Source organism: Tenebrio molitor, chromosome 9 (genome assembly GCF_963966145.1).
Source record: "Tenebrio molitor chromosome 9, icTenMoli1.1, whole genome shotgun sequence".
In the NCBI taxonomy this organism is placed as follows: domain Eukaryota; kingdom Metazoa; phylum Arthropoda; class Insecta; order Coleoptera; family Tenebrionidae; genus Tenebrio; species Tenebrio molitor.
Window position 1 is genome coordinate 3,871,398 of NC_091054.1, and position 27,015 is coordinate 3,898,412.

The 27,015-nt window shown below is 36.1% G+C and overlaps 3 protein-coding genes and 1 long non-coding RNA gene across 16 annotated transcripts in view; 2 read left to right on the forward strand and 2 right to left on the reverse strand.

Moving 5' to 3' along the window:
- Nucleotides 1-188: 188 nt before the first annotated feature.
- LOC138139386 (tubulin polyglutamylase ttll-4-like) lies at nt 189-9,441 on the reverse strand. Of its 4 annotated transcripts, none has more exons than XM_069059646.1 (12): nt 9,284-9,441; nt 8,062-9,030; nt 6,171-6,304; nt 3,501-3,701; nt 3,205-3,373; nt 3,038-3,146; nt 2,717-2,924; nt 2,535-2,661; nt 1,725-2,448; nt 1,568-1,619; nt 497-635; nt 189-442 (listed from the first exon to the last, which is right to left on the reverse strand). In XM_069059646.1, exons 2-11 carry the CDS (start codon nt 9,015-9,017, stop codon nt 526-528), a joined length of 2,790 nt encoding a protein of 929 aa, XP_068915747.1. In that variant the 5' UTR covers nt 9,018-9,030; nt 9,284-9,441; the 3' UTR covers nt 189-442; nt 497-525. The 4 variants fall into 4 exon arrangements, with proteins under 4 accessions (XP_068915747.1, XP_068915745.1, XP_068915746.1 ...); XM_069059644.1 differs by having other exon boundaries at nt 3,486-3,701; XM_069059645.1 differs by having other exon boundaries at nt 3,486-3,701; nt 9,207-9,417.
- A 1,852-nt stretch (nt 9,442-11,293) lies between these two features.
- Nucleotides 11,294-13,118, forward strand: LOC138139061 (uncharacterized). 4 transcript variants are annotated; one of them, XR_011162200.1, is made up of 9 exons: nt 11,295-11,498; nt 11,551-11,672; nt 11,723-11,834; nt 11,886-12,123; nt 12,179-12,377; nt 12,427-12,494; nt 12,548-12,571; nt 12,624-12,899; nt 12,948-13,118. It is a non-coding gene; the product is annotated as an uncharacterized lncRNA (long non-coding RNA). The 4 variants fall into 4 exon arrangements; XR_011162201.1 differs by having other exon boundaries at nt 11,294-11,498; nt 11,539-11,672; nt 12,624-13,118; XR_011162199.1 differs by having other exon boundaries at nt 12,618-13,118.
- On the reverse strand, nt 13,062-26,909 carry Rbpn-5 (Rabaptin-5). Of its 3 annotated transcripts, XM_069059216.1 has the most exons (10): nt 26,822-26,909; nt 17,369-17,420; nt 17,226-17,321; nt 15,604-15,786; nt 15,412-15,551; nt 15,170-15,304; nt 14,292-15,106; nt 14,110-14,245; nt 13,478-13,594; nt 13,062-13,424 (listed from the first exon to the last, which is right to left on the reverse strand). In XM_069059216.1, exons 2-10 carry the CDS (start codon nt 17,412-17,414, stop codon nt 13,152-13,154), a joined length of 1,941 nt encoding a protein of 646 aa, XP_068915317.1. In that variant the 5' UTR covers nt 17,415-17,420; nt 26,822-26,909; the 3' UTR covers nt 13,062-13,151. The 3 variants fall into 3 exon arrangements, with proteins under 3 accessions (XP_068915317.1, XP_068915318.1, XP_068915316.1); XM_069059217.1 differs by lacking the exon at nt 26,822-26,909 and having other exon boundaries at nt 15,188-15,304; nt 17,369-17,601; XM_069059215.1 differs by lacking the exon at nt 26,822-26,909 and having other exon boundaries at nt 17,369-17,599.
- The window catches only part of Atg101 (autophagy-related protein 101), a 32,355-nt gene continuing 23,208 nt past the window's right edge, over nt 17,869-27,015 (forward strand). For 2 of the 5 annotated variants that reach the window (XM_069059220.1, XM_069059221.1), the window contains exons 1-5: nt 17,869-18,109; nt 18,193-18,293; nt 21,265-21,487; nt 21,643-21,766; nt 21,819-21,926. In XM_069059220.1, coding sequence (XP_068915321.1) covers nt 18,023-18,109; nt 18,193-18,293; nt 21,265-21,487; nt 21,643-21,766; nt 21,819-21,926 — 643 coding nt within the window. In that variant the 5' untranslated portion in view covers nt 17,869-18,022. The other 3 variants (XR_011162197.1, XM_069059225.1, XM_069059223.1) reach the window with 3 other exon arrangements.

Below are 27,015 nucleotides of genomic sequence, written 5' to 3' on the forward strand. Positions count from 1 at the left end.
AGTTTAAATGCCACTGGCGGCCCCCCTGATCTTTCTCTTGAAACTGGGCTACTCGCTGCGCCTCAAAGTTCCTCTGTTTATAGTGTTTTTGTGCTTTTTGTTGGATATCAGAATGCAACTGAACGTGACGGTACAAAGGATAGAGATACCCCGAAATGCGCCCCCCGACCCCGACGAAACCATTTAACCACTTTTAGAGAAATACTTTATTTTGACTAAAATACAGTACGAGTAGTTCAATTAAAAAAAAAATTCAAAAAAACACTTGAATTTGCTGTAAATGCAAATGTAAATGGAATAATCTTGCTACAATAATTTAACACAAAAAAAAATCAGACCGTACAAATTTGGCAGTTTTAAATGCTGGTGTTTTTCCCTCGTTTACATCACGAAACAATTCACCGAAAAAAATGATACGACTCCAAAGGATCAAAAATTCCATCTGAAATTGTACTGGATTAGATGAGTGGGACAATGGAGTAGTCTGATGACTCACTTAATATTACACAACAAAATTAATTACAACTAGGATTGTTTTCGATTGTTACTTCTTGCAAGATTTCTATTAGAGGACGACTCTGACCTTCCTTCGATGGCTGAAGACTCGAACACACATGGGTCGTATTCTGCGAATTCTAAAAGGTTTCAACGGTCAGTGGAGGTAATTGGGGAACTTGGGACACATCGACTACGACTAAACCCGTGCAAAATCGGAAACAAATGCACCAGCTAGTTTTTGCATCATTTTCTTATTTAGACGTTTATTTTATTAGGCAACCAATTAATTATAGAAACGAAATTTTTGTCTTGGACAATTCTCATCATAACTTCATTCATAAACTTTTTGCATTTTATTTGATGTGCTAATCATTCAAAACATGTTATGGCTGTAAATAATTGTGATGTACTATTTTACGTAAAATAAAAAAGTGTCATGTGTATAATAAAATATTGATAAGTGTAATAAAATGATTAGTAATTATGTAATTACCTCCATATACATTATTTCGTTTTCAATCATCCAAACATAATAAAACTAGACCTTTTTAAAGCAGCTGAACTCATTATACAGGGTTACTATAAATGATTGTAATCCCAAGTAGGCGTAAAAACTGATACATTTTTAACATTATCAAGAAGTTATAAAGCATCTCGAGTCTATTAATTAATTTCTTAGTGACCTAAAAAATGTTTGTGTGAATAAACGTCCAAATAGAATAACATCAAACTAGATTTCAAGCCAACCCAATGAAAGAATACCAACTCCGCATGTTTCTTTTATTTATTTTTTTTGAGATTCATTGACAGAAGGAGGTGATTAAGTTTCTTGAGTCGCTCGCAACGTTTTCCTCTTGGGAAAAAAATCTAAGTACCTATGGAATGATCTACACAACGAATTAGTACCCCTACGGCCTACCTATTAGTATTTTTAATCTATGTTTCTCTATAGCTGCTGCTAAACACTATCCTGTCGGCATTAGAAACTAGACCAGACGACGTTTTATTTAGACCATTAGTGAAGACACACAAGAAAAATTAACTAAAAAAACACGATCCATCGACTTACTGCGGCATTGGGAACATACGCTTTGCAGTGTCGCCAACATGAAATTTCTCGCCTTTGTAGTATCAAAGACAAAACAAAAACAAAATAATTGAGTAACAAAAATGCAACGAACAAAACATACAACTCGCCGCCACTCCACAAATCAATCATCAATTACCTTGTGCATGGTGGTCTGCGGGGCGACTTTTAAGTGCACTTTGTCGGCGCACAGCGCCCTCAACAGGTTGACCCCGACCTGTCTGTTCTTCTCGAATTTCGTTTCCCAAGCGTCGAACAGCCTGTTATAGTACCTCACTTCCATGAAATTAAGATATTTGTGCGTCTGCGCTGTGGGGAATATCCTCTCGAAGCGTCCCTTCACCGTCAGCTCGTCCTCCGCCTGGGTTAACTTCCTGACGTCGTCGCCCGTCAGCTCGGCCAGGACGTCCTCCAGGTAGTCCTGCCGGCACTCGTACTGCTCGAAGAGGTTGTGCTTTTCGCGCTCTTTCCGCGTCAACGAGGTCGTGTACAGTTTGGGTTCGAAGCATTGGGGACTCTGACGGACGAGTTGCGAGAGTCTGGGCGGAAAGTGGAATTGGGCAAGGTCGAACAGCATTTGTACTAAGGGGCCCTTGACGTGGGCGTCCAGAGGACTGGAACTGTGCAAGCTCGGGGAAATGTTCACTTCTAACAGCCACGGTTTCAGGTTCTCGTCGAGGAGAACGTCGACGCCGAACAGTTCGTAACAGTTGTAACGACTCAACATGTTTTCTTCGCAGAGCTGGTGGATCGGGGATTCACCGGTGATTATCGTTTTGATCACCAACTGCTGCAGATTCTTCCACAGGGACTTGGTGTCGATGCCTTGCTTTGACATGTACTCCAGCAGTTTTGTAATGGTCCTAAAAACACCAGAAGTCTAATTTTACCACTTTTTCTCTACATTATTTTTTTATGTTCTCTGTTCCAGATCGCACCAAATGCTTACCATTTGTGTCCTTGACAAGCATTGGCGTCTTCATTAGCTGTATATTGACTGGAAAGCTTATTAATGCTATAATTGGTTAAATGCACGTATCTATCTTTAAGATCCTTGGCATCATCACTATACTTGGCTAAAACGGACGGATTTTTAGAAAGACTGGAAAACCCAGAGGCCATTCTACCAACCACTGGCAAACCGAGCCAAACCATCGGGATACAAGTAAATGCGTAACGGATTGAAACTGGTAACGAGAACGTACAGTCTGAGATCGAACTTGCTCCCATTGATCAGGTACGGATTCGAAATGTATCTTTGAACAACTAGCGACATTTTTTTGGGTAATTGCGACCACTTGTTGATGACTTTGATGCCGACACCGCGCGCCGACGCCGGCTGCAGAACAAACAAAATCAATATTACAGGTCCAAAGCCTGATCCCTGCGATGCACCAGTACAAGGTTGCACTCGAAGAATCATTTGTAGGAAATGCGAAGACGAAAACTCACTGGTTTGATGATCCATGCCTCGCCACCGCCCCCGTTTTTGTACTCCCAGCTCTGTTTGAGTATTTTCAGTTCTTGAGGTAGAATAAACGTTTGAGGAATGAAACCGAATCTGAAACCGACAGCGCTGTGACCTGCATCGACACGACACGCAATTATTTTTGTTTTACTCTTTGTATCCGAATTTATTGATAAGTCTTTGGAAGTTGCGCCACAGCCGGTCCTTGCGGCCCAATTGGAAGGTGCCAGGGAAGTGATTGAGTTTTTGTGTTTCTTTGAGCGTCTTGAACATCGGCGATTTCATGTGTTTGCCCCAGGTGCCCAGCCACTGGTTCGATTCTGAAAGGTTAGACTGTGAAAGCAACTGGACCGAAGGCACTGAAACGAGAGATCGTATTCGGGACGGTGGGTATTTCTCGGGATAAGAAGGTAATATATTTTTGGGGCACACCTCGACTGAACTCACTTCTAACCATCGCGAAACCGGAGTTTGTCAACGTCTTTCGGACGACGATTGGCGTGATCGTGCTCAGTTTCCATTTGAAGAGACGCCGCCCCGCCGGCACCTTGATCGGGATCTCGGCGTCGTGAGTGTTGAAACGGATGTACGGGGGGATGTGCGGGAAGAGGCTGGGGCGCGCGGGCCAACCCAACGTGTCGCCGCCCCCTGCAACACAAAAATATTCCCATCAATTTTAATCCACTTTTGATTCCAAGATCCTGACGGAAAAAGAATGTCGTTGAAAACAATAAGAAAAATGTACTGGAATGCAATAGTGCTGCCTAACTCGCCAAATTAAAAACAGTATTCAACTTAACATTTGTTAGAACAAATTTTTAAGAGAATTATTGCTACAGCTATCATTAAACATTTTTTAAATTCATCGGTGTCCTCTAGAAAAAGGACAAATATTTTTGTTCGTAACGTATAACGTAAAACCGCTACCACCTGTTTTAAAATTCTCGTGTATTTATAAAATAACAATAAAAAATCTCGTTTGATTAATATCGCGTAATGTTTTATACGTTTGTTGAAAAAAATCTTCGCTGCTCACGAAAATCTCGTAATAACTTATTTATTGTTAAAATTTAGGTAAAAATAAAATGGAAAAGTGTACTTGTCATAAATTTATTATTAGACCCGTACTGAAATATTTCAAGACATATTGAACGTTTTACTTCGTTCACTTAAAAATCTGACGTACGCCTAATACATTGTGTTGAAATGTACGATTAACGAATGTATCAGAAATTTTTTTTTATTGACAGTAAAGAAACAGTTCTACACTCGGTGCATTTATTTGCCTGGGATTACGAGATGTCGTTTTTCTTAAAAAGACTTCGAGATTTTCATGAATATAAAAAAAAACAATATTTCACAAATCACTTAGGATTTCCACCGAAAGAATCGTATTTTTTAAATTAAGTCACGTAACAAAATGTAACAAAAAGAACTAAACCTAATAAATTGCAGTGAAATAAAAATACATTATTATCTTGATACTCGCAAAATGTTTTCGCAGGCTTCTATTCCTATGCTGGAGATGAGTCGTTATGACACCTGGAAAAATCTTTCATTTCACTTATTAAAACGTGTTTTGTGTTGAATAAAAATTATTAATTAAAAAGTATTATAACCGGCCTGTTCAAAAGTGTAGTTTGAGTGATCCCCGCAGAGCGCTATAAACGGGCGCTTTTTGGGGATATTTTTCATCTTAAGTTTTTGTCACCGCGAATTGTTCTTAAATGACATTTTAAATCTGAAGTCAAAAAACTCCTTGTTTTTGCTGCTTTGAAATTAAATTCGTGAATGTTTTCCTTATTGTTCGTTGTTTTTGTGTTTACTGTTGTTATTGTTCTGCATTATATTGCGTATTGATTATTTTTAGTGAAGCACCCGTGTTGTGACGCACTAATCGGCGGAAATTGGCTTTTTCTCGGAAACATTTTCATAATCCATTTTTAATGAAATGAACAGGTAGGCTATAATACAGCAGGTCGTGGTTTTAACCAATGACTAATAAGATACAAATTTCAATGATACAAAATTTAAGTAAAATATTTTTTTTTGCAAACGAATGTCTGGGCAGATTTCTTTAGAAAAAAAGTAACTCTACGTTATAGTAATGTGTACATAACAGTGATAATAAATATTAACTAATAGATATCTACTTTTTCTTTTTCAGTGTTACAAAGAGCATTTTGTCTAACTGAAAGCATTTTTTGTATCATCGTTCTAGTGATTATTGAATATGAGGTTGGTATTGGTGGTAGAATTATTACTGTAAATGTCAATATCAAATGTGATGTTAAAAATTAATCTGAATCCATATTGTAGGATCAAAATAAATTATTAAGGAGGTAGATTATCATTGTAACAAAATTTGGGAGACAATTTGAAAATTAATTTTCAAATATAATATGAATACCAACCCAATGCCATTAAAATAAAAGTCACTAGATAATTATTTTATATTGTCAATTAAAAAAATCAACAAAGGAAAATTAAAAAATTGCATTCTTACTTTTGCTCTTCGCTGTATCATGCCATTTCAAATAAGATGTAAGAAAGAGAAAAAATCTTACTGAAACAGACAACATCACATACAAACACTTTCTAAATTAAAACCAGGACATTGAAAATATTCTGTGAAGTTTAAGCAGAAAATAATTTTAACCTTCAATTTTTCCAACATCATTAAAATAGAGAAGATTAATGTTAATGGGCAATAATTCTCGAAATAAGCGTTGACAACAGTTGAGGTGACTATTTTTTGCATTAACATATTCCTTGATTTGAGATCTTTTTTGAGTTGCTGACATTTCCAAACAAGCAATTTCCACACCACCACCTCCACGCTCTTCACTAACATTGGATAAATCTAGCTGTATTGTAAGGTACGATTCACAATAAAAATTGCTTTAAAATACTTTCGAAATTCTTTTTCCACGCCAAAATACGATCATTATGCTACATCCCATCAACAGACGACACATTTTAATTTGATTTGACCCATTAAAGCTCGATGTTTGAGCAGCTTTAGATAATTTTTATTGAAATTTTTGGGACTGGTGCTTTGTCCAGAGCAGTGACAATTAATTCGGATCGTTTCTTAAGTTGGTACGGGGGACTTACCGGGTTGCGCCGGGAGCATGGAAATTTCCGATTCGGCGCCCTGAACTCCATTGCACGTGGTCTCGCTGAGGCTCTCCGATTCGTCATCGCCGTTCACTTCTTCCGGTTCGCTCTCGTCCGAGCCGCTGTAGTCACTGGCGGCCATCAACAAGATTAAATCATTTCAACACTCGAACGAAAACTATCCGGGAAAGTCGACGCCAAGCTATCCGGCACATTCGCGCGAAATGACTAATAGAACAATTTAAAAATAGACGTTATATAGACAAAGAGCTTAGATTAAGTGGGAACCGTAAATCACTCACTTAATAGGCTGGCAATCTTCCTCGATCCTATCAGAACCGAAGCACAGAATTCGACACCGGTGCCAGGATTTTTCGCCAAAACGGACACTTCCGAGTGATTTACGGGCGGTTTTATCGGCCGAAATAAAAAATAATAGAATGGCCAAGCATGTGACGATTTTATTTCGCGTTATTAATAAGTGCCGGCAGTTGTCGAGTGATGATTTCAAGAAAAAATTCAAAGCGAATTCCAAAATACTGCGTTCTGAGAAAGTCCCACGTGTGACGGGAAAAATTGCGAAAAAATGCAAGCGTGTTGGGTGTTATCCAAGGATGTCCCTAGTCCCGCCCCTGTTATACTAAGACTAGGCTCATCCTGTTACGACTCCTTGATACCAATTCTCAACTCTGCTCCTTGCGGATAATGGATTGAACAACTCAATATTTGGAAACAGGCGATTTTACGTTTCTTACCTGTCCATTCCATTAAGACATATTTTAAAAAATAACCCTTTTTCAGTTATATTTACTTTTACTAGAACCGTTTCATTTCTTTATTCTTACCTAACTAAAATCTCCTTGACAACCTTTGGGAAGGAGTCATGCAACACTTGTGTTTTTCAGGTTTCCAAAAATAATAAGTGCCATTTGTTATCAGAAAAATTAAATTAATGTTAGCAACGCCCTTAGCAACATCGTAAAGTGACGACTTGATGGAATAAACGATAAATACCAATTGTTTTAAATTTAAATGTTTATATCACGTGCCGAAAACAATTGAAGCATTGAGTGGAAAAACAGCGTTATCCAGAAACCAGCAAAAAGATGCTTGCGTCACCACGGTCATCCGCGATACAGCCCATTGTTATTTATTCTGTTACAACTTTTTACCTTTGCGTTACATAAAATTGCTACTACGCTATACTAGATTGTGCAACAGTCATTTCTACCAATAACACAAAAAGAACAGCGTTAATAACGCTGTTTTCCCACCCAATGCTTCAATTACATGTACTCGTGCAGATTTCCCTACTCGGCCATCACCTCGTGTGTTAAATTCTGCACTTGTATGTAATGGGTTGCTTTCGGCACTTGTTATAAAAATAACTATTACGCAAAGGCATATGGACCGCAATGTTTCATTTCAAAAATTGAGTGTCGACATCACGTCTTGCGTAATTTCTGCGTTATATCAGAAATCATTTTTTGAGCAAGAAATCCGCCATTTCCTGAAAATCAGTTTTCAATTGATTACAAAATAAACCCTTTATAAAAATAGAAAGATCTAGCCCCATGCAGCGTTATTTTATCTTATAGAATAGATGTGAATTGGTACTGAGGAGCCTTAAAGCATTTTACTTAGTTACTTAGCTGATGGTTAAACCAGTTGTATTAGAACCGTGAACCTGGTTAATTAGTTATTGGTTAGTCCAGTTCAACAAGAATAATTTGTTAAACCATGAAATTTTTTAACTACCGTCTCTTATCTTTTCTTCATTAATAAATTAACTTAACCGGTCAAATTTTAAGCCGGTTTAACCATGAGGTAATTATTCAAGTTATGCTGTAACTGATTAAACCTGCACAGACCCTCGAGTCTGACCCACCTCTCTGCAAATTCCGAAATTTGCGTACTCGTGGACGAGATCTTCGTGGAAGGAAGCTTAACCTTCTTCATCTTGCTGATGTTGACCTTCCTGGTCTTGATGGCGACCTTCTTGGGTCTCGGCGCGATCTCACTCTGGTTGATCGAAATAATATCGTTGGCGACGTCCGCTTTGGAATTGGCACTTTTGAAAGCTTCCATTCTCTCCCTCATCGCTTCGATTTCCTTGGCGTAGCGATCTTGCAGCCTGGAGTTGTTGTCAGAATGGATGGGGACGCATTTGACGTGATTTCTAACATCTAGTTCGACTTTCTTACTGCTATTCTTCCACGCGGAGATCCGTTCGCGGACCGACTCGATCTCTTTGATGTAACGTTCGTGCAAGTTGGACGCATCGCGGATTTTATCGAAGTACGTGCTTGTATCGAAGCTCAAATGATTGTCGTAATAGTTGTATGGCGGTCTGGTGGATTCCCTCGATTGTGTTTTTTTTGCGAAGCCGTTTAAGTGTTTCGTCTTATCATACTTGAAAACTTCGTACAGGTCTTCTTGTTTCATCTTGAGGGCTGGCTCATAATTTCTGACGTTTTTCTCGGCGTATTCGGTTGGTAACAATTTTGACGTTTGGCAATTGTTCGTTATGTACGAGGTTGGCAATTCGCACAGTTGATTTGATCGAATGTGGCGATAATTCTCTTTGGGAGGCTCATACCAGAAGTCTCGCGATTCGTAGTCCAACTCCAGGTCCATGTTTTCGTACTCTTGGCTACGCGTGTACTTCTTGGGAGAAGCCCCTTTCATTTCTTTGCATTTTCTTCGGCATTCGTTGTTTGTTTCGCTTTTCGAACGACGTCTAGGAGAATTCTTTTCACACGTCGGACACCAGCTCGAATACGAGTATTTACAAAACTTCTCGTCACAAGTGGGATTGTTGTAATTTAAATGGCAATCTCCCATGGCAGGTTTTAAACTATAATCACAAATATTAACAATTAAATTACACACATAACCTCAAAATATCAAATCATCACAAAATTTCGGAAAAAATCCTCCTGTTCGTCTCAGGAAAATTTTTCTTTTCCGTCTCAAAGTTAAAAATCGGTTTAAATTAAATCCAAAATGGTGTTGGAACGAACGTGCACGTACCTTTAAATTTGTCGTAGTTAAATTCCGGTGAAAAAAACGTGAAAAATCAACGAGGAAATGTGAAAACTTGCAGTCACCTATTTTAGAAAATCAATAAAATTCAATTAGCATTTTCTTTGGGAAATTGCCATTACAATTCCTTCAACACAGATCGAGAAACCGTACCATTTTCACCCGCGTGTAGTTCACAATTTGTCGTGCAAGTACGGACATGCGTCCCTTTGTCTGGCTTTATTTGCTATCATACATTCTCAAGCACAACCCTCGTGACGTACGTCGAAACTATAAGCGAATATTTTTTAAAATGGTGGAGTTAAATTAACTTCACAATGGATTTGGCGCTAAAATTTTTAAATATTTTAATGGAGAATGACGGGTTTTTTCGTTTTTTTTACTTTAATATTTTAAAACAAGTAATTATAATTTTTATGGGATACGAGTTGTTTCATAAATCTAGAATGTATCTGCTACTGTGCTACTAACATTTTATTTAAATAACAACTTGTTCATTGGAGCAGATAATAATTAATTACAGTTTAATTATTTGTAAATTATCACATTTAATTACCTTTTAAATAAACTCTGTTATAAACGATGTACAAGAAATTTAGAATTAAATAATTTTAGTAAACATCTCTTTTCCGGTTTCCGGTTAATCAAAATAAAAAAACATGCAGACAAAAAAATCCAAACAAATTTTTGAAATCGTAATATCAGAATATTAGAATTCCTTTGTTAATTTAATTAGTGACAATTTTAATTATTATTTATTAACTACAATCACTTACATATTCCTTCGGTTTTATTCACTTTTTTAAATGAATTAAAAAGGAATCACTTGACATGGGTTATGTTATTAAAACTTTGAGCGTTCAAAGCAACGAATTAACGAGAATAGGAAATTAACAAAAAGAAAAAAAAATGATATCATGATATGTAATAAGTAAATTTATTACAATAGAGAAATAAAATAAAAGGTATTTTGAGAAGATGCGCTGAATCGAATCATGTGTTTTGAGAGGTTGAGACGCTTCAAAGGATGGAAAAAGACATCATCGTCACATTTTTTATTTTGATCATTGTGATGAGCACCAAGAGCCAAACGGTAAATCTACATAATATGGTGAAAACATAAAGCTTGTCCTACTCCGGTTCCTCCGGATTACGTGACTTGACTTGAGTTGAAACACTAAGTACAAACTTTTAATTCTAAAAGAGATAGGGAAAAAATTCCAATGGCAAACATTTTCGTTTTTTCACGTGTGTACTGTAAATGAAAAATGGAACAATGAATTTTTGCAATATGTAATATTTTTTAGTAATTATAGCATCGTGTTTGATTTTATAGAAATTATTTTCGTGTTAACAAGAAAGAAGCGACGTGAAATTTGGAAAACAGATCACGGATTGCGATAGTAGATCATCTTACGCTTTCCTTCTTGTTTGTCATTTTGTCGAAAAACTGTTTTTCATCTTCAACTTGTTAAAAGGAAGCTGTTTTCAAGCAATTGAAGAAATAAAAGAAATGTGAAGGCTTATCTAACAACGATTCTCAAAAGTATCTACGAGATCTGTTTATTCAACGCTACAAGGAATGCTTCCATAAAAAGGCATTGGCAGCAGTGGCAGGGACTATTTTAATATTCAAATAAATTTTCATTGAACAATTTTCTCAGGCTAGTTCAAGTATTTTTAATGATGCTTTTGTGTACTTACATAAATCTACTTTAGTGTCATTCAGGTAATTCTTTGGATTCCGAACAAGAGATAATCTGATAAGATTAAGTCTAGGGACTACAAAGATTAAGTTATTATTTTCTATTTACTCGAATTTTTGTAGTATTTCTCGTACAAAATGTAATGCATGTTATTCTCCTACCTTCTTACTTGGCGCTTCATAAATTTTTCATCTGTGTACACTATTACAGTTAATAGCTTATTAATAATTTAATGATAATATATCATTATCGTCATAATTGTTAACAAGAAATAAGAATATTCAAAAACCTTACGATTACCATCGTTAACAAAAATTAATTCAAACTTCCCGCCTTGTTATATGTCACTGACCGATGTTAGTGCTGCTGTCTGGTGTCTGCTGTGATCTGTGATAAACATAAAAACATATAAGGTGGCGGTTGATGCGTTGGTTATGGGAATCTGTGGTTAACTTTACGAAAAATATGTAGTTGATCAATAAAATTTTGCATATAAGCCGTACATTTTTGAAAAAAGTCATAGAATACATTGTCATGGCTTCTGAAAACTCTGATGACCCTAACTTTGAAATCTGTGAGTATTGGAAATTCAATGTATAGCTGCTTAAAAAAAGCTTTATCTTCAGGCTCTTTAGATGAAAACCAAGTGGAAAAAGCATGTGAAGATCTGAGAGTAAAAAATGCTGAACTTAAAAAGGCCATCAATCACATGATTAAAGAAAATACCTTATACAAGAAAAAATACAATGTTGGTAGATGTTACAATGAAGTTTTGCATTTTGTAAAATTTAATTTCAGGAAATGAAAAGCCAATTAACTGACCTCAACAAGCTGCTAGAAAAGAATGCCCAAGTGTTTCATCAATTGTTTGATGATGCACAGAGTGCTCTACAAATGGGCAGAACTTCAAGTACAATTAAAAAAAAAAATGTTTTATTTTCTAAAATTATACATGTTTTAGTTTTGAATAGTCCAGCAATTCATAACAGACTTTCAGTACGAAAGGCAAACCCAAAGATTCCAGTTACAATATTGCCTTCTACTTCTAATACAAGTCAATCTAAAAGTATGACTCGGCGTAGATTACACATAGAACCTATAAATATGAGTGAATTGCAAGAAACAGGGGAAAATAATGTTTCAACTATAGTTGCAGAAATTAGTGAGCAGCCAGAACAAGATAGTACATTAAGAGAAGGGTCTGATTATAATCACTGTCCAATTGCCCCAAAAAAACAACACATTCTTTTTTAGGCTTTCTACAATTCTTGAAGAAAATTCAAATCCTCCAAGTATAAGAGAAGTGAGTGTGAGACTGTCACGGCTAGATGCAGATACTGTCAAAAGTCATTTGTCTAAACAAAACAGCAGTAGTGACTTACCTCAGCAGGATACAACTGCTGCTAAAGAGATTGGCAGTGTGCTTTCCAATAATTCTTCATTAAATGTTGATGTATTGTATTGTGTGGTTTTTGATTCTTTTATATATTTCTAAATTCTAGGATTCTCTGACATTTAATTGTTACCCAACTGATACATCAAGTCCATTCAAGTTGGAAGTTATGAAAAAGTATGTGTATTTTATTAGCATTATGAAAAGATTTTTAATTTTTTTTTTTGTAGATTGGGTTTGGTACCTACTCTAAAGTATTACTCTAATCTAGGAAATGATTTTGATAATTCTTATTTGAAGTTGTAGGCCACCTCCTAGTTCTCCAGTTCCGAATTTCGTGAATGTGCGAAAAAAGAATAATTATGAAAGAAAGTGTGACAAATTGATTTCTCCAAAGAAAGAAGAAGAGTCGCCGCAACCGAGAAAGAAGAGCAAATTCTTACCAAAAAAGGAAGATTCCACAAATAAAAAAGATTCCACAAATAAGAAAAAAAAGGAAGTTCCTTCAGTTGAACTGAAAAGATCTCCAAGACTTAGTCGGAGAGCGAAGCCGCAAATGCTAAGAGAAGAGTCGCTGAGAAAGTAAGGCCGCATTTCACGCTGGTGAAGATGTTATTTTGTTGTTTCCAGGAAGATGAGACGCGATTAAGGTTTAATTGTTTTGTTATAATTTGTTAGTTAATTTCATTATTGAAGTGTGGACCTGGACCCGTTAATTTTCGCGATCTAAATGAAATTTTGCAGAAGATTCAAATAGACTTTATAATAGAGGCGATTTGAATACAATTGTAATAAAATTAATTAACATTTGATTCATTTTGAAACAACCCCGCATCAAGTCATAGGTGGAGCCTCGCTGAAATACGGTGCAGACGATTTGACTAGAAGAGTATGACAGACATCACAAACTTTCGACGGAAGCATGCTGGCTCCGCTTTCCACAGTTCGAGTTAGACAACTCTGACAGAAAATTTGGCCGCAATGTCTGCAATGCTCTTTGCGTTTAGACCCTATTAATTCGGAATGACAGCCGGGACATTTTTCGACGTCCTCCTCGTGCTGCCATCTCACTTGCGTGTCCGACTCGCGGATTTTCTCGAGTTGGACCTGAAAATATCACTCGAGTGGGGGAAGAGGCTTTGGAATCTGGGGTTTCTTACTTGTAAACTTTGAGACAGCCGCACGAAATCTTTCTGGACGGTTTCGCTTGTGTCGAGCTCCTGCTGAAGGGACGACACGCGGGTCCTCAGTTCGCTGTTCTGATCTTCCAGTTGTTTCTGCAAGAAAACAAGTAAGCCGACACTGGTTTTGTGGTGCGCTTGCGCGTCGCCACCATCTAGCACCACAAATTTTTAAATGTCTTCAACTGACTACCACAATCCTTACATTATACTTTTCCATCTGCGCTAATTTAATTAAACAAAAGCTTAAAGCTGTATAAAATAATAAAGTTGTTATTCCTGACATGACGTCACGCGACCTACATTACCGACATGTAGACATTGTGTTTCTGTCAAAATCGAGGTGAGTAAAGTTTTGCAAACTAATAAAGTTGAACTAAAATATATAAATCGTGCCAGATATTGTTGTTAATTTAAAGTTTTGTGGGTTATTTAAGTAACTTGGCAATTTTTGATAACAATCTAGAACCAAACGTGAATTATCAATTTTAAAACAATTTAATCTAAAACTTGCTCTTACTGATCATGAAATCTGCATTACCGACCGAACTGACAAATTCGATTTCGCGTCTACAACTAGAATATTTACGAAATAAATTTAAAATTCATACTTTGATTGTGTGCAGCTCATGTATTTGTCTTTGTAGTTCGGTAATCTGAGCCAAATTTGCCTTATCGGTATTCTCAAGTTTCTCCTGGTTGGCCAAGTAGAGTTTCTTCTCTTTTTCCAATTGATGTTTTTGCTTCCTGCAAAGAGAATTACATTTTTGAGATAAAACACTGACTCACCTACTTTAACAAATCAATTTCTTGCGCCAAGTTATTCTCGATCAGTTCTTTCTCGTGCTGGTCGTTGGTGATCTGATCCCTCAACAACATAATGTCTGACTGCAACGTGTTAACCTTTTCTTCTGCGGCTTCTTTGCCAATTTTCGCAATGATCAAATCTTGGTGGTGCTTCAAAATCAACTCGTGCAACTCTTCAACTGTATTGGGAAGATTGATCGCTTCGCTTTGCAATTCTTGCGAATGAATGGTGTACTTCCCGACTAAATTGTCGTTCTCTTTTTGCAAAGTGGTCAATTCTTCTTGTATCTTCTCCCTGCCTTTGGTCAATCTCTTCAACATCTCGTTCATCTCACTACACGTCTGATTAAACATCTGCCTCATCTCCTTCAAGTCTTGTTCTGCACATTCCGTACTCCTCGTCAAATGGGCAACTTGCTGTTTGTGCTCTTCTTTCTTCTCGTTCCACTTCTCCTCCATCTCCTTCCTGAATCCGATTTCTTTTAGCAGATCCTCTTTATGCCTCTCGGCGGCCTTCTCCGCCATTTGTACTTTAATTTCGAGATCGGCGGTTTTTTTCTGTTCGTTCACCAACTGGTCTTCGTAATTGCTACACATGTCGCAGGAAGTCGCGTGTTTCGGAGAGTCGAAAGAAGTATTGGTGGACACGTTGGGATGGTCGTGCTTGTCTTGTTCCCGATGGCCGCACTCGCGGCACTTTTGCAACTGCTCATCTGTGGCCCTCAGCTTCTCTTTCAAGGCCTGGATCTGGTCTTCAAGGGGTCCTATCAGCGAACGTAAAACTTCTGCGTCTTCTTGCGTCTGTAAAAATTACGCAAAGGTCGCAACGAATTTTTTTTGCCTACGACGAACAACAACACATACGTGATCATGAGTGTCTACCTTTCGAACGTTGTCATCTCCACTGTCTTGAGTTGTGAACGCTTCGGCGCCGAGCTTTTTCACGATTCCCTTGGTTAGAGCGTTGAGGACGACGCTGGGCGCCAAGCTACTCGGTTCCTGCAAAATAAACGCAATAACAAGGTAAAAAGACCACATTATTACCTTTGGAAACATGGCCACGGCGGCAACTGATAACGATGTAAACTACTTATTATTTAAATTACCTGCGCGGAATGGTGGGGTGAGTGCTGCTTTTGTTGTTTCAAAACAATTATTTCATTCTGCAGCTGTTGAATGTACGTTTGCAGGTTTTTGAGTTCGCTGTCGTACAGACTTCGTGAGGAACTCGATTCTTCGACAGTTTCTGAGGAATGTTTGCATTAAACAATCACAAAACTTTGTTGAACAAGGCTCACCGTGTACTAATTGCTGTAACGTCGCGATTTCTTCGTTGGCTTTTCTTTTTTCCTGCTCGAAGTTATTCTCCAATGTGATTCCAGCGATTACCAACTGACTTTTAGAATCATCCAGTTCTCGACGTAATTCTAAGATTTCCGTGTTCAAACGCGCATTCTCTTGATTTCTCCTCATCAATTCATCTAAGTAAATAACACAAAACATTTTTGCAACGAATCGGCCAATTCAATTTTTTTATGGTTGTGATATTTGTGGTTTTTATAGTCAGAATTCTTGACAAGGACATTTACGTAAAAGTATGAACATTTTATAACTCGCAAAAACAGTTAAGAATTATGAAAATAGTTTCAAATTAGAAAGTAATTTTTTTTTATTTGATTTATCGGGTATTGCATTTTTTTTAAACTAATATATCACTTCAACAAAATTATGAATACTCCTCTAACTATTTATTAATTGTTTAATTTATTCCAAACACTCTCCTTAGTGTCGGAATTTTTTTCTTACGTTTTTACCGTTGGTCCCATAATAATTCAGGCGGGTTTAAATCTGGACCTTGAAGTGGCTTTTCACAATTATAATATTTTTTGCTAGATTATATAACTTTTAAAATGGGCCTTGGAACATTATCGAACGTATAATGATGTAATCACGGATCATTTTTTCGTCCAACGTCCAAATTGTATGATTTTTCTTTGACAAACTAATTCGAATTAGTTTTTGTCGGTTTAACCGACATTTTCCCATTATTCCGGAGTTAATTTCTTGTAAAATATGATCGACTGGAGTCTCTTATTTTGGTTCCGAGTGGGAGAATTGTTTTTCAAATCATTTCCGGGGGCGAGTTTTCTATTTTTCTTAGTGATTAAATTATGTAATCCTTTTATCGTCCGCCAGTGAGGTAAATGGAAACCGTCCTTGCCAATTTCAATTTCGTAAATTGATCGTTTCTCGAAAGTGATTATAAACAAATGTGGTGTTTGTTTTGACACCCACATCCTTCAAATGGTAACGTTGGGACAGCTAATCGCGTTTCAATGTTTGGGGAGTGGTATTTTGGAATAAAACAAAAAAAATCGTATTGTTTTTACAACAAAACAATGGAATTGAAGGTTTTTATATGATAATTTAGTCCAATAATTTGAATAACTGGATTATTTTGGACTTTTTACAAAACTAATAAATAAGAAAAAGGGGTCTATAAATTTGGGGCAGTATTTTTAATGTAATTTTAAATGTAGATATATTTTGAAAAACGCGTCTGTCCATTCCATTAGAGAAGTAAAAATCTGACAAACTTTTTGTGCAGCTAAGATACAAAAACATACCTATTTGGTGAGATTTAAAACCTTTTTTATGTAATACTCAATTTGCTCTTTAAAAATTCCAGTCATAAAATATTTTTGTATAAACATTTATTAATTTTAATGAATTTATGTAAAGCAGCTGCACATTAAAACAGACTTGCTTTTGATGATACCAGGTCATGCAATGATGTTTCTTGTGACATTATACATTTTTTTTAGTCCAAATCATAACAATCTCCCTTTCAACGCAAACTTTTTGCAGAGTACTCCATACAAGACACTTTTTAACATCCACACATCTCTGAAAAAATTACCTTCCTTTTGTAAGAACAACTCTTTCATTTTTGCTCGTTGTATGTTGAATTCATCTTGAATTCTTTTCTTTTCCGTTTCCAGTTTCTTGATCTCGTCTGAAAACGTCGAATTAGTCACGGGTTAAACAAGAAATCACGAGTACCTTCAACATTTTCAACTGGATTGTCTTGCTCCTCACCCACTTCCATTTGTGACTGTATTCAACACAAACAAACAATCATATTACGATTCGAGACACACAGTAACGACTCAGTTTCATGAATATTAAAGGTTGTATTCGAATTACTTGTTTTTATTGGTACTGTTTTAATCGCAAAAAACACAAACTCGAATTCTAACCTAGAAACCACTTGTCATTTAGCTGTCAAACTGAGTTGGCGTGGTATCGTATTTTCTGCGACAGCTGCGACCGACAACCAGTTCCACATCTCGGTTCATTTTTGGTTTATTTTTGCAAAGACATTAAAACTTGTTGACAACACGTGAAGACCAACCGAAACATTAACATGAATGTAATGATCAATACGTTGAGTTATGCAAATTTTTCGCTTAATTAATAATTTTCGGTTTATGATCGTGACGTCACAATCAGTGTTATTGCGGAGAGGTCGCCACCGTCGTTCGTAATATAGGTATAGGGACCTGACGTGCCGGCAATTCGTAGTATTTTGATCACTTTACGTCAAAAATTTGACAAAGGTTTATTACCTTAATTTTGAGGTCAGCATAGAGTGGAAATGTTTGTAGTTTTGGGTAGGAAAAAGGCCCAGATTCGAACCGTCGCAATCGTCTTTACATGGGAAACACAGGTCCGAAACCGTCAGTCGTAAATCAAAGCAGTGTTGACGGTGTTTACATACAAAGAGGAGACGATTTATGTCAGGTGAGTCAAATAACCTGTATTGTGTTTTTGTTTACTGCGTCATAAATCAGATATTTTCATAATTGAACAAATCTGCTTTGCAGAATCTGAACAGCAACCTCAGTGGACGTTCGTTTGGAAGTGTTAGCAGCCACCAATCGACGTACAGCGTTTCCAGGCCTTGGTCAAGGGTCTCCAGAAGAAGGTAAAGCGATTTTCTTGGTTTTTTTCTTTGCCGTTTTTTTTTTTGGTTAGGCTGTTGACGTGAGACAGAATGATTAATCAGTTTAAACAACAAAGGAACCGCAAATTCTGTGACACTTCTTGTGTACATAGGGTTGATTGAACTCAGCCAGGACACAAACCCTCAGGCTATATTTTAATTCACCCTGTCATGAGATTTACCAGTGGCGTACTCGTTCGTCAATATTTGCACGATTGTGCGAGTTCAGTTGACTTAATTTTACTTTATTCAAACAACGTTGACAAAGTGATTCATCACAAGTATTTCTACCAATTCACGTTCTTTGGGGTAAATTGTGTCCATGAGCGTCACGTGATGCAACTTTTCCTTGAATTTCAATTTTCTTAACACTTGCTGTATTGTTGTCAATTACTCTTGTCATTATTACCTTATTATTTAACTGTTTGGTTGTGAAATAAGCAATTTCCACTTCATTTCTTTTTCTATTGTACGCGATATTGCAACATCCTCTTTTCTTTATTCATTAAAATAATTTTTCGAAATTTTGACAAATTGCATTTTTCACCTTATTGAAAATTAATTAGAGTTGTTTCATAATCAATATCTTCTGTAGAATGTGTATAAAACTCAAGGTGCATTGGAAGGTAGGTATTTTTCAAATTCATTATTTTATAAATTGACTAACTGGACGCTGATCTAAATTAACGAAGAATTTTAATTAATATTTTGTATATATTGAACTTTCTGCCCATTTATGTTAAATAAATTACACCAGAAGTGATTTACAGTGAGGTTATAAATGAAAAGGTTGACCATTTGAGAGCGATATCAACAATAATGTGCAGCTGATTGAGGTTAATTTTTTTTTAGAGGTTACACATATTTGTGTAACTTCAGGTTAACGATTCCATGTGTTTTGTTTCCGTTACCGATAAATGTTGAAAGTGTTCGATAACAAAGCGAATAATCGCATGATTTTTCGTTTTCGGTAAAAGAACGTTCGGTAAACGTCGACCTTGAAGCTTCGAGTGAGTTCAAGAATAATACAATTCATCCTAATCTTGTAAAAAACAAATTGTAATGATTTATTATGGTGTTGTTCAGATATTATAGGCGTTCACTGTCACCTAGAGGAAGAGTGGTCAAAATTGTGGATTGTTTGTTGCCATCAGTGGTTTATTTTGAGACGAGATACGTTGTCGTAAAGCACTTTTTATTATGAAAAATTGTACGTTAGGGTCATCTACCCTTCGACATACTTATCTTTCGCTGTTTCTTTGTGCATCAGGAGATCGAGCGACGAATTGAATTAAAGTCGTTTGGTGTAAATAACGATATTTAAGCTTGTTTGTGAAAATTTGAACCAGTTCCTGTCCGTAAGTTGTCTCAATTACTATTGCTTGTTTTTGGGGTTTGTATTATGGCAAATTTGAATTGTTTCGAGACGACAGTTTTGAGGCAGATTCCGAATCTGATTCGTAAATTCTCAAGAGACTACCGTACAAGGAGCGCAACAACAAAATCAAGCCTAAGTAAATAAATTACAGTGAATCTATTTTTATGTTTTTGCCGAAACGTACATATCGAATTTACATTCAAATATTTCGTGGAATTTACGTGTTCGGGAGGGAACAACGTCAATATTATTGTGCGACAGCAAGAATGCAACAGTGCTCTAAAGAAAAACAATTTTTAACATTATCCTAATGAGATTCGCTTTGTAATGTTGCCGCCGGTGCCGAATTCGATACCGAATACCGATGCAACAAGATTTGCATCGGGACTCCATAAAATAAGTGAATAGAAAAAGAAATTTATATCAAACTCTGGCGCTGCATTGTGTGCTCATTGCAGTCGTCTGGAAGTAGAGTTTTAATTAGTTTTTCCGGTCTTTAGATGCCAAGAAAACTGTTATCAAGTGTAAATCCACCAAAAGAACTTTTAACGTCTCTATACAGCTGATTCTATTTTTGGGAGGAATAACTCACAAGCTGTGAAATCTTTCAGTATTTCTTTGAATTTTCAATGTGGTAAAATTCAGGCACTTGTTCTTTAGCTTCTCAAATGAGCTTTTAAGTGAAAATTTCTAAATCATTATGAATCAGATTTTAATAGCTTTAACAATAGAAGTCATTTGTAACCTAAATTGTTTTGTTTCATTTGTTAGTACGAATTACAGTTAGCATCGGTTGAAAAATTATCTTCTATATGGACATATAATTGGCGGGATCTGTTTGTTGTACACTTTTTTATGTAACTTTTATTCTGTCCAGTGTTGTAATTAGTCGTTTGTAAAATTGTGTATACCGTTAAATGTAAATATGAGTAATGATAGTTATATGCAAAAACGTGTATTGCAAAAAAGATGCAGAATATATTGCCAAAGGTGAATAATAAGTAACGACGTCTAATTTTAGTGGACTGATAAATTTCAAGCGCGCAAATATTTATGTTTCACAAGAAATAATCAAATATTCTTTTGTATTGTTATTTGACGAATCGTGACGGTTCCAGTCAAAATAAAATGATTCTCCGGCTGATTTCTTGTCGTGGTCAAAACAAAAGCATGTGATTGTGAGGAAGATCAACCGCGAGCTGATATAATAGTTCGATAAAAGTCGCAGGTCCGTGACACCCGAATGCGCTTTTGGATCAAAAGATACAAAATCCCACCAATGTTAAAGGAAAGAAACGCGTAATTAATAGGGCAAAGACATCAAATTAATGTTATTGTTTGTTAAAGTTAGACTTAGAAGACCTTGAAAAGTTTCAAGGTCGTTTCAGATGATTTCGGTGTATACAGGAGACTGGGTCCCGCTCCCTTTATTTTTTGCACCCCTGCTTGGCACATGTCGGGAGCGACCCAGTGACTGGTCAAGGTCGTTGGAAACCAGTTTGCGACCACCCCATGCCTCGTTATCCCGCACCCCCTGGCCTTTTGCACCGTTAATTCCGGGGTGTCGTTTTGCAGGTGGAAAGAGTCGACACTGACACTACCGTACGAATCGAGCAAGACCGCGTGGCCCGTTTCGCAGACTGAGTCGTTCTTTCTGCCGGAATTTCCGCTCTTGACCGGCGACAAGGAGAAGAAGTACAAGAACTTGGGCGAGATAAACAAGGGAGCTTTCGGGAAAGTCTACAGGGTCGAGGAGGAAGGACGAGTCTACGCGCTGAAAGTACTGTCCAAGTCTAAGGTGAGCGTTTTGTTTTTTGCGTGTCGACGAGACGGATTATCGCCGGTCGGAAAGCCTCACGCAAACTTGACCCGGTTACGATTCAGACGTTTATCAATTTTCTAGCGTGGTTGTTATCAGCGTTCCGACTACAGAGGCGCATTTTCTGATTGTAGATAATTAAAGAGAACGCTGTGCGACAAGTTAAAGACGAGGTGCAGATACAGAGGGTGTGCGGTCATCATCCTTTCATCGTGCACTGCCCCTTTCATTGGCAGAGCAAGAAGAGACTCTACATAGGTCTGTTGTGACGTTTTCTGTGGCGAATCTTTCACGATTTTTTCGTTTGCAGTGAGCGAGTACGTCGCCGGTGGTGAACTCTACAATCTCCTGAAGACTTACACCGTCCTTCCCGTGGCTTTAGTTAAACTCTACGTGGCTCAATTGGCCCTTGCTCTTGGTGAGTTTTGTGTCGTCTTGAGCAGTTGACACCACCAAGTTTCTCGATAAAATAGCGCGATAATGTAGTCCAGTGTGCTATTTTTACACGTTGCTATAATTCGACAAAATATTTATATTTGCAGACTGAACAAAAATAAATTCATTAATGTGGTTAAGAGGTACAATTTTAAAGTTTTTACTTGCGAACAGTTACCACGCATGCTGTTTACACGTTCGGACATTTTTCAGCGCCACATTCAAGCCAAGCGTTGGATACTGGGTCATTACGTTTATCTATTGCCACTTTTGGTGATAAAGTGTGTAAATAAGGCGTACGTGACGAGGGTGGAGTAGAATCAATCAAATCGCGGTTTTTGATTTTTTTATTTAAATAATAAGTAATTTATAGCAGTTAATATAAATTCTTAAAAAACTGGGAAAGATAATTTTGCAATTTAGCTCACTGATAAATCAAACCAGTTGTTTATATTAGTTAAATGCAAATTCCGCCTTTTTGTTGACAATTAACGAAAACAATGATTTTCTGGAAGCTTAAATAAATTGAGATAACTTGAATGTAAACCTCATTATTTACATCGTAAATATTGTATTTATTCCGGAATAAATCAATACTTACAGCTCGAGTGTGCTAACTACATTGCACCATTTTCCGGTGGTACCATCGCTCTATCTGTCACTTTGTCATCTTTACATAAATTATGATAAACTTGATTGTTATCGCATTGGAGTAATAGTAAGTTGTTTAATTTTAGAATTTGCGAAATGATTTGGCTAAATGTAATCTAATTTCAGTGATGTGAGATAGCAACCACGTTTTTGATTTTCAAATAAACTGGATGGTTCCACCACGAGAATGATCTCTCTTACAAATTATTACTTTTTAAGTTGATCTGCAAGTGCGAACAGAGATGTTGAGGTTTAAATTTGTAAATTAATTAGGAAAACGTGAAGTACTGTGGAAATTTGCGTGAATGTACTTTGAACCTTGTCATACTACACGTTGTTATATTAAAAAAAAAAGTAGAGCACTTGTTGATCGTCAAGTATTGTAGTTAAAAAAAATGTATGACATTTTTAATCGATGTAAATGTGGAAGGGAATTTTTTTATGGCTAGAGAAAAAAATATTATACTATCAACAGACAGTCGATAGAGACATTTTGATAGTAGTGTTGCAGGAACGGTTATGGTATGGTGCCGTGGGATAAGATTAGCGGCGGAAATTGACCGAAGTGACGTTAACGACGATAAAAATGTATCATGTTTATGTAAGATTTAAATTTTTTTTGTGAGACTAGTTCATACGTTAATTGTGGCAGTAGCAATTTTTTCAATCTAGAATCACAGTAAATAATTCAGACTTCTTTTACTTGCGACTAAAATATCTCTACAAACTACTAACGTTAAGTTTGTTTAAATAATTTTGTTATTTTTAATTGCTTTTAGACTGAATACAGTAAATAGTTTGTAAATAATGACGTCCATTCCAGTTTCAGAACAATTGCAACTCGACGTTGTGATGCATTTATTTCTTAATTGCATTCGCAAAGCATTGTTCGGCAATGTGATAAGTACTGTACGGTCTTGAATAACATTTAAAAATATATTTCAAAGTAGTTTTATGTCAAGTGAAATGTTAGTGGAGGAAGAGTAAGGTTTTTGTTTTTTTGTTTTTTATATAAAAATAAATAGAACAAGCTGGTTTATTTCATTTTAAATGTTGCTCATAAATTGTATATGAAAAATTTGGGTCGTATTTGGAATTAATGTGAAGCAAATTCGTATGTAGGTGTCTCCTACTGATAAGCTAAATGATATAATCTAAAAATAAAGAAACTCATTTAAGCCAACAAAGAGCTAAATCGTAGTGGCAGAAATAAAAGCGCACTCGCCGAAAATTAATATGTAAGTGTCACTGCAACTGATAAAACATTACAAAAAAATTTATAAAAACCTTGTCAGGGTTTTGCCTAGTCATTGAATTTCTTTTTCGGTTTATTTTAATTTTGTTTTGTGATTCTTGTCTGGCACTGACTCTTAAAATACATATATTTTGCGATAAACACCAACTTAACAAAATTGAAATTAGAATTAAAGCATTTTTTAAAGAAGAAAAATGTAATATGATTAACAAAAAAAGAGATAAAAGGTGGCCTTGGAAAGCAAAACTTTTGAAAACACGTGGCGTAGCTTCAGTCGTACCAGCACTGAAGATGAAAATAGATTTTCACCGAAACTCTAATAAATCAAGTTGCGTATGGTAATCTCAGTCATAATTTTCTTTGTTTCCATTTCGAAAATAAGATTCTGTCTTGAATATTGTGTTTTCGAGTGAAAACCATTTTTAAAATTTTATTCGTAATGTCAAAATTAACAAGTGGCGTTTATTAATTTACGCCGCACGTTATGTCAGAAATTTTGTTTTGCACAGCCGCCTTTTATCTCTTTTTTTATCCTATTGTAGAGTTTCTGTGTCACCATTTCGACATAAGCTGGTGACTGGTAACAGATTTTTTTTCTTGTGATTAAATGTGATGATTGGTAATGAGAAGGGGAAATATTGAGTAAACTAAAAAAAAAGCCTTGTTACCGACAGATTGCGTCAAGGATCAAGTTCTTGTATTGTGCGAAAAGAGTTAATTAAAACCACAACTACAAAACAGCGAAAAGTGTTTTGGGTGAAAACAGAAAAACTATTGGTGCTTCAAGTCTGAAAATCGTACAAAGAATAGCAGAAAAATGTGTCTAAAGTTGAATAATGAAAATGAAAGAATTTTTAAGAACTGAAATATATTTATTTGCATTTAACTTCTTCAAGCACATTTATTATGATCAACTATACAAAATGTTTCGGAAAAATACCGGATGAATCAAGTTGTACCGCCTGCACGATTAATCCTATTAAAAAATTAGTAAAAATTACGAAACTTTAGGGTTATATTCCCTTGATATAAGGCTTCAAATGTGTGCAATCAGTTTTCCATTATCACTTCATTCAGAGCTATAAAATTTAAAAAATCGATTTTTTTTCGTACACGCTCATAATTCACAGTTAATTCAAAGAACACATTTATGAAATTCGCATCAAAAGAAAATTCTTAGTTTTTGACTTATTCCAATTTTAACATTAACGGCGAAAAATGACCAAAAGATTTGTCATAAATAAATACCCCATTGTTGGTAAACATCTGTTGACAACTTTTCTAGTAATTCTTAAGTCCCTAAAGGGTACCATATACAACCTACGTCAACTTCTTTTCTGGAAATGACCGCCCAATTTAATAATAAATCATAGCTAAATTTTGCACTTTAATATCAAATTCCATTTATTTCAAAAACCAGTGATGTTTTTATGATTTCAATGACACCAAATTTTTTCTAAATGTTTGAAGGACTTTCGGTGAAAAATTATGTAAATTAATATTGCGGTTATTGAATTAAAACGAAACATTTGCTTGTTTCATTAAAAAAATTGAAATTTTTACAGACTATTCTACAGTGATGCATAATCATTCCTGAATTTTTTGAGAATTTTAAATCGATTATCGTGTTTTCGCTCGGGCGGTAAAACTTGACTCACCCGGTACATTAATTTTAACTGGTAACAGAACTCATTAATAGCAATAATATATTTAAATATGGGAATTATTTGTTTCGCCGATGCCGACAAGCGAAGAACAAAAAACAAATGCAAGAAAACTTTCACTTGTTTTTTGCTAACTCAAGCACAGCAGCTAACTGCTGCGCCCGTTGCTGTGACGTAACCCATAATGATAAGGATGGAGGAGAAAAAAGAGAATTATATGGTAGATTTAACTGAAAAGAATTCCAATAATAAATATTTTTAACTGACCCCAATGAATCGCCCTTATCTGAGATAATGACAAAATGTCTCCCAAAATTAATGTAGTAATCCGTAAAAATTCTCATGAAGTAATCAGAGCAATCGCTGATAACTACAAGAAGTGTTCAAAGGGACCACCGTTATTGTCAATACAACAATGAAGGCGCCGATGAAATTCCGGCATTTCTCTGTTATTGGGAATTGTTGTGCAGTATTTCCTACCTGTTCTCTTAAAACTTCCATTGTGTGAATATAAACTCCGTACGGTGATAGATTGTACATTTTTAAATTCCAGTTCCAAAACATAAAGCAGTGAAAAATACTAAACTCTCCATCTCATTTGTATCCCTGCAGATTAATTTCCGCCACACAACTCTCTGTGTCTGTCTTCTGTCAAAAAACGTACAATCTATCAGAGTACGGAGTATACCAAGTCCTTCATGTACCCCCACAAGAAGAAGTCGCACGGAAATAATTCTCTGGGCTCGAGGAGCACTCCCGCACGCATCACCATACACTACACAATATTTATGTATTCACTATTCGAAAGTAAACGCACAATTTTCACAAAATTTTAACTCAAAGCACAGAATCAACGCGTAAACACCGGCCTCTTACAGTGGTCTGATAAAACTAACTAAAAATTTGATCCTCTTATGTCTACCTCGGCCGCAGAGCGAAAAAACTTTATCATAAAAACACTATGTTTTGCGCTGATTTTACAAAAACTACTACATATTTCACGGTCACTGTCATTGGGTCGCATAACTAGAAAATAGACAGCTCCTTAATTTATGGAGGGTTAAAAGTACGAGTATATTTCGCAAAAATGGTACATAACAATTTTGTTGTTCTTGAAGAGATCTGTCACTGGTTAAAATTAATGTACTTATTTCTGAGATACTTTGTATATTTTTCTGTTTTATCTACAAATGTAAAAAATAACAAATCAATTCTCGGCGAATCAATTTGACGGTGCTGAAACAATGATTGTGCCAGACATGCACTTGTTTCCGATTTAACACCTCGCATGGCAGGAAGTAAACATACCTGAGAATGCAAACACTCCTCACCACCTTATGTTAACGTCGCGTACGATTGCGATGTAGATAAGTTCGGAAATTTCGTAAACCTGTAGATACGATATCTGGATAAACATTTTTCGTTTTGAGATAACGCAACGGAGGAATCTGATCTCAGACTCGCGACATTTTTCTTGTGATTCAACATTGAACGATAATTTT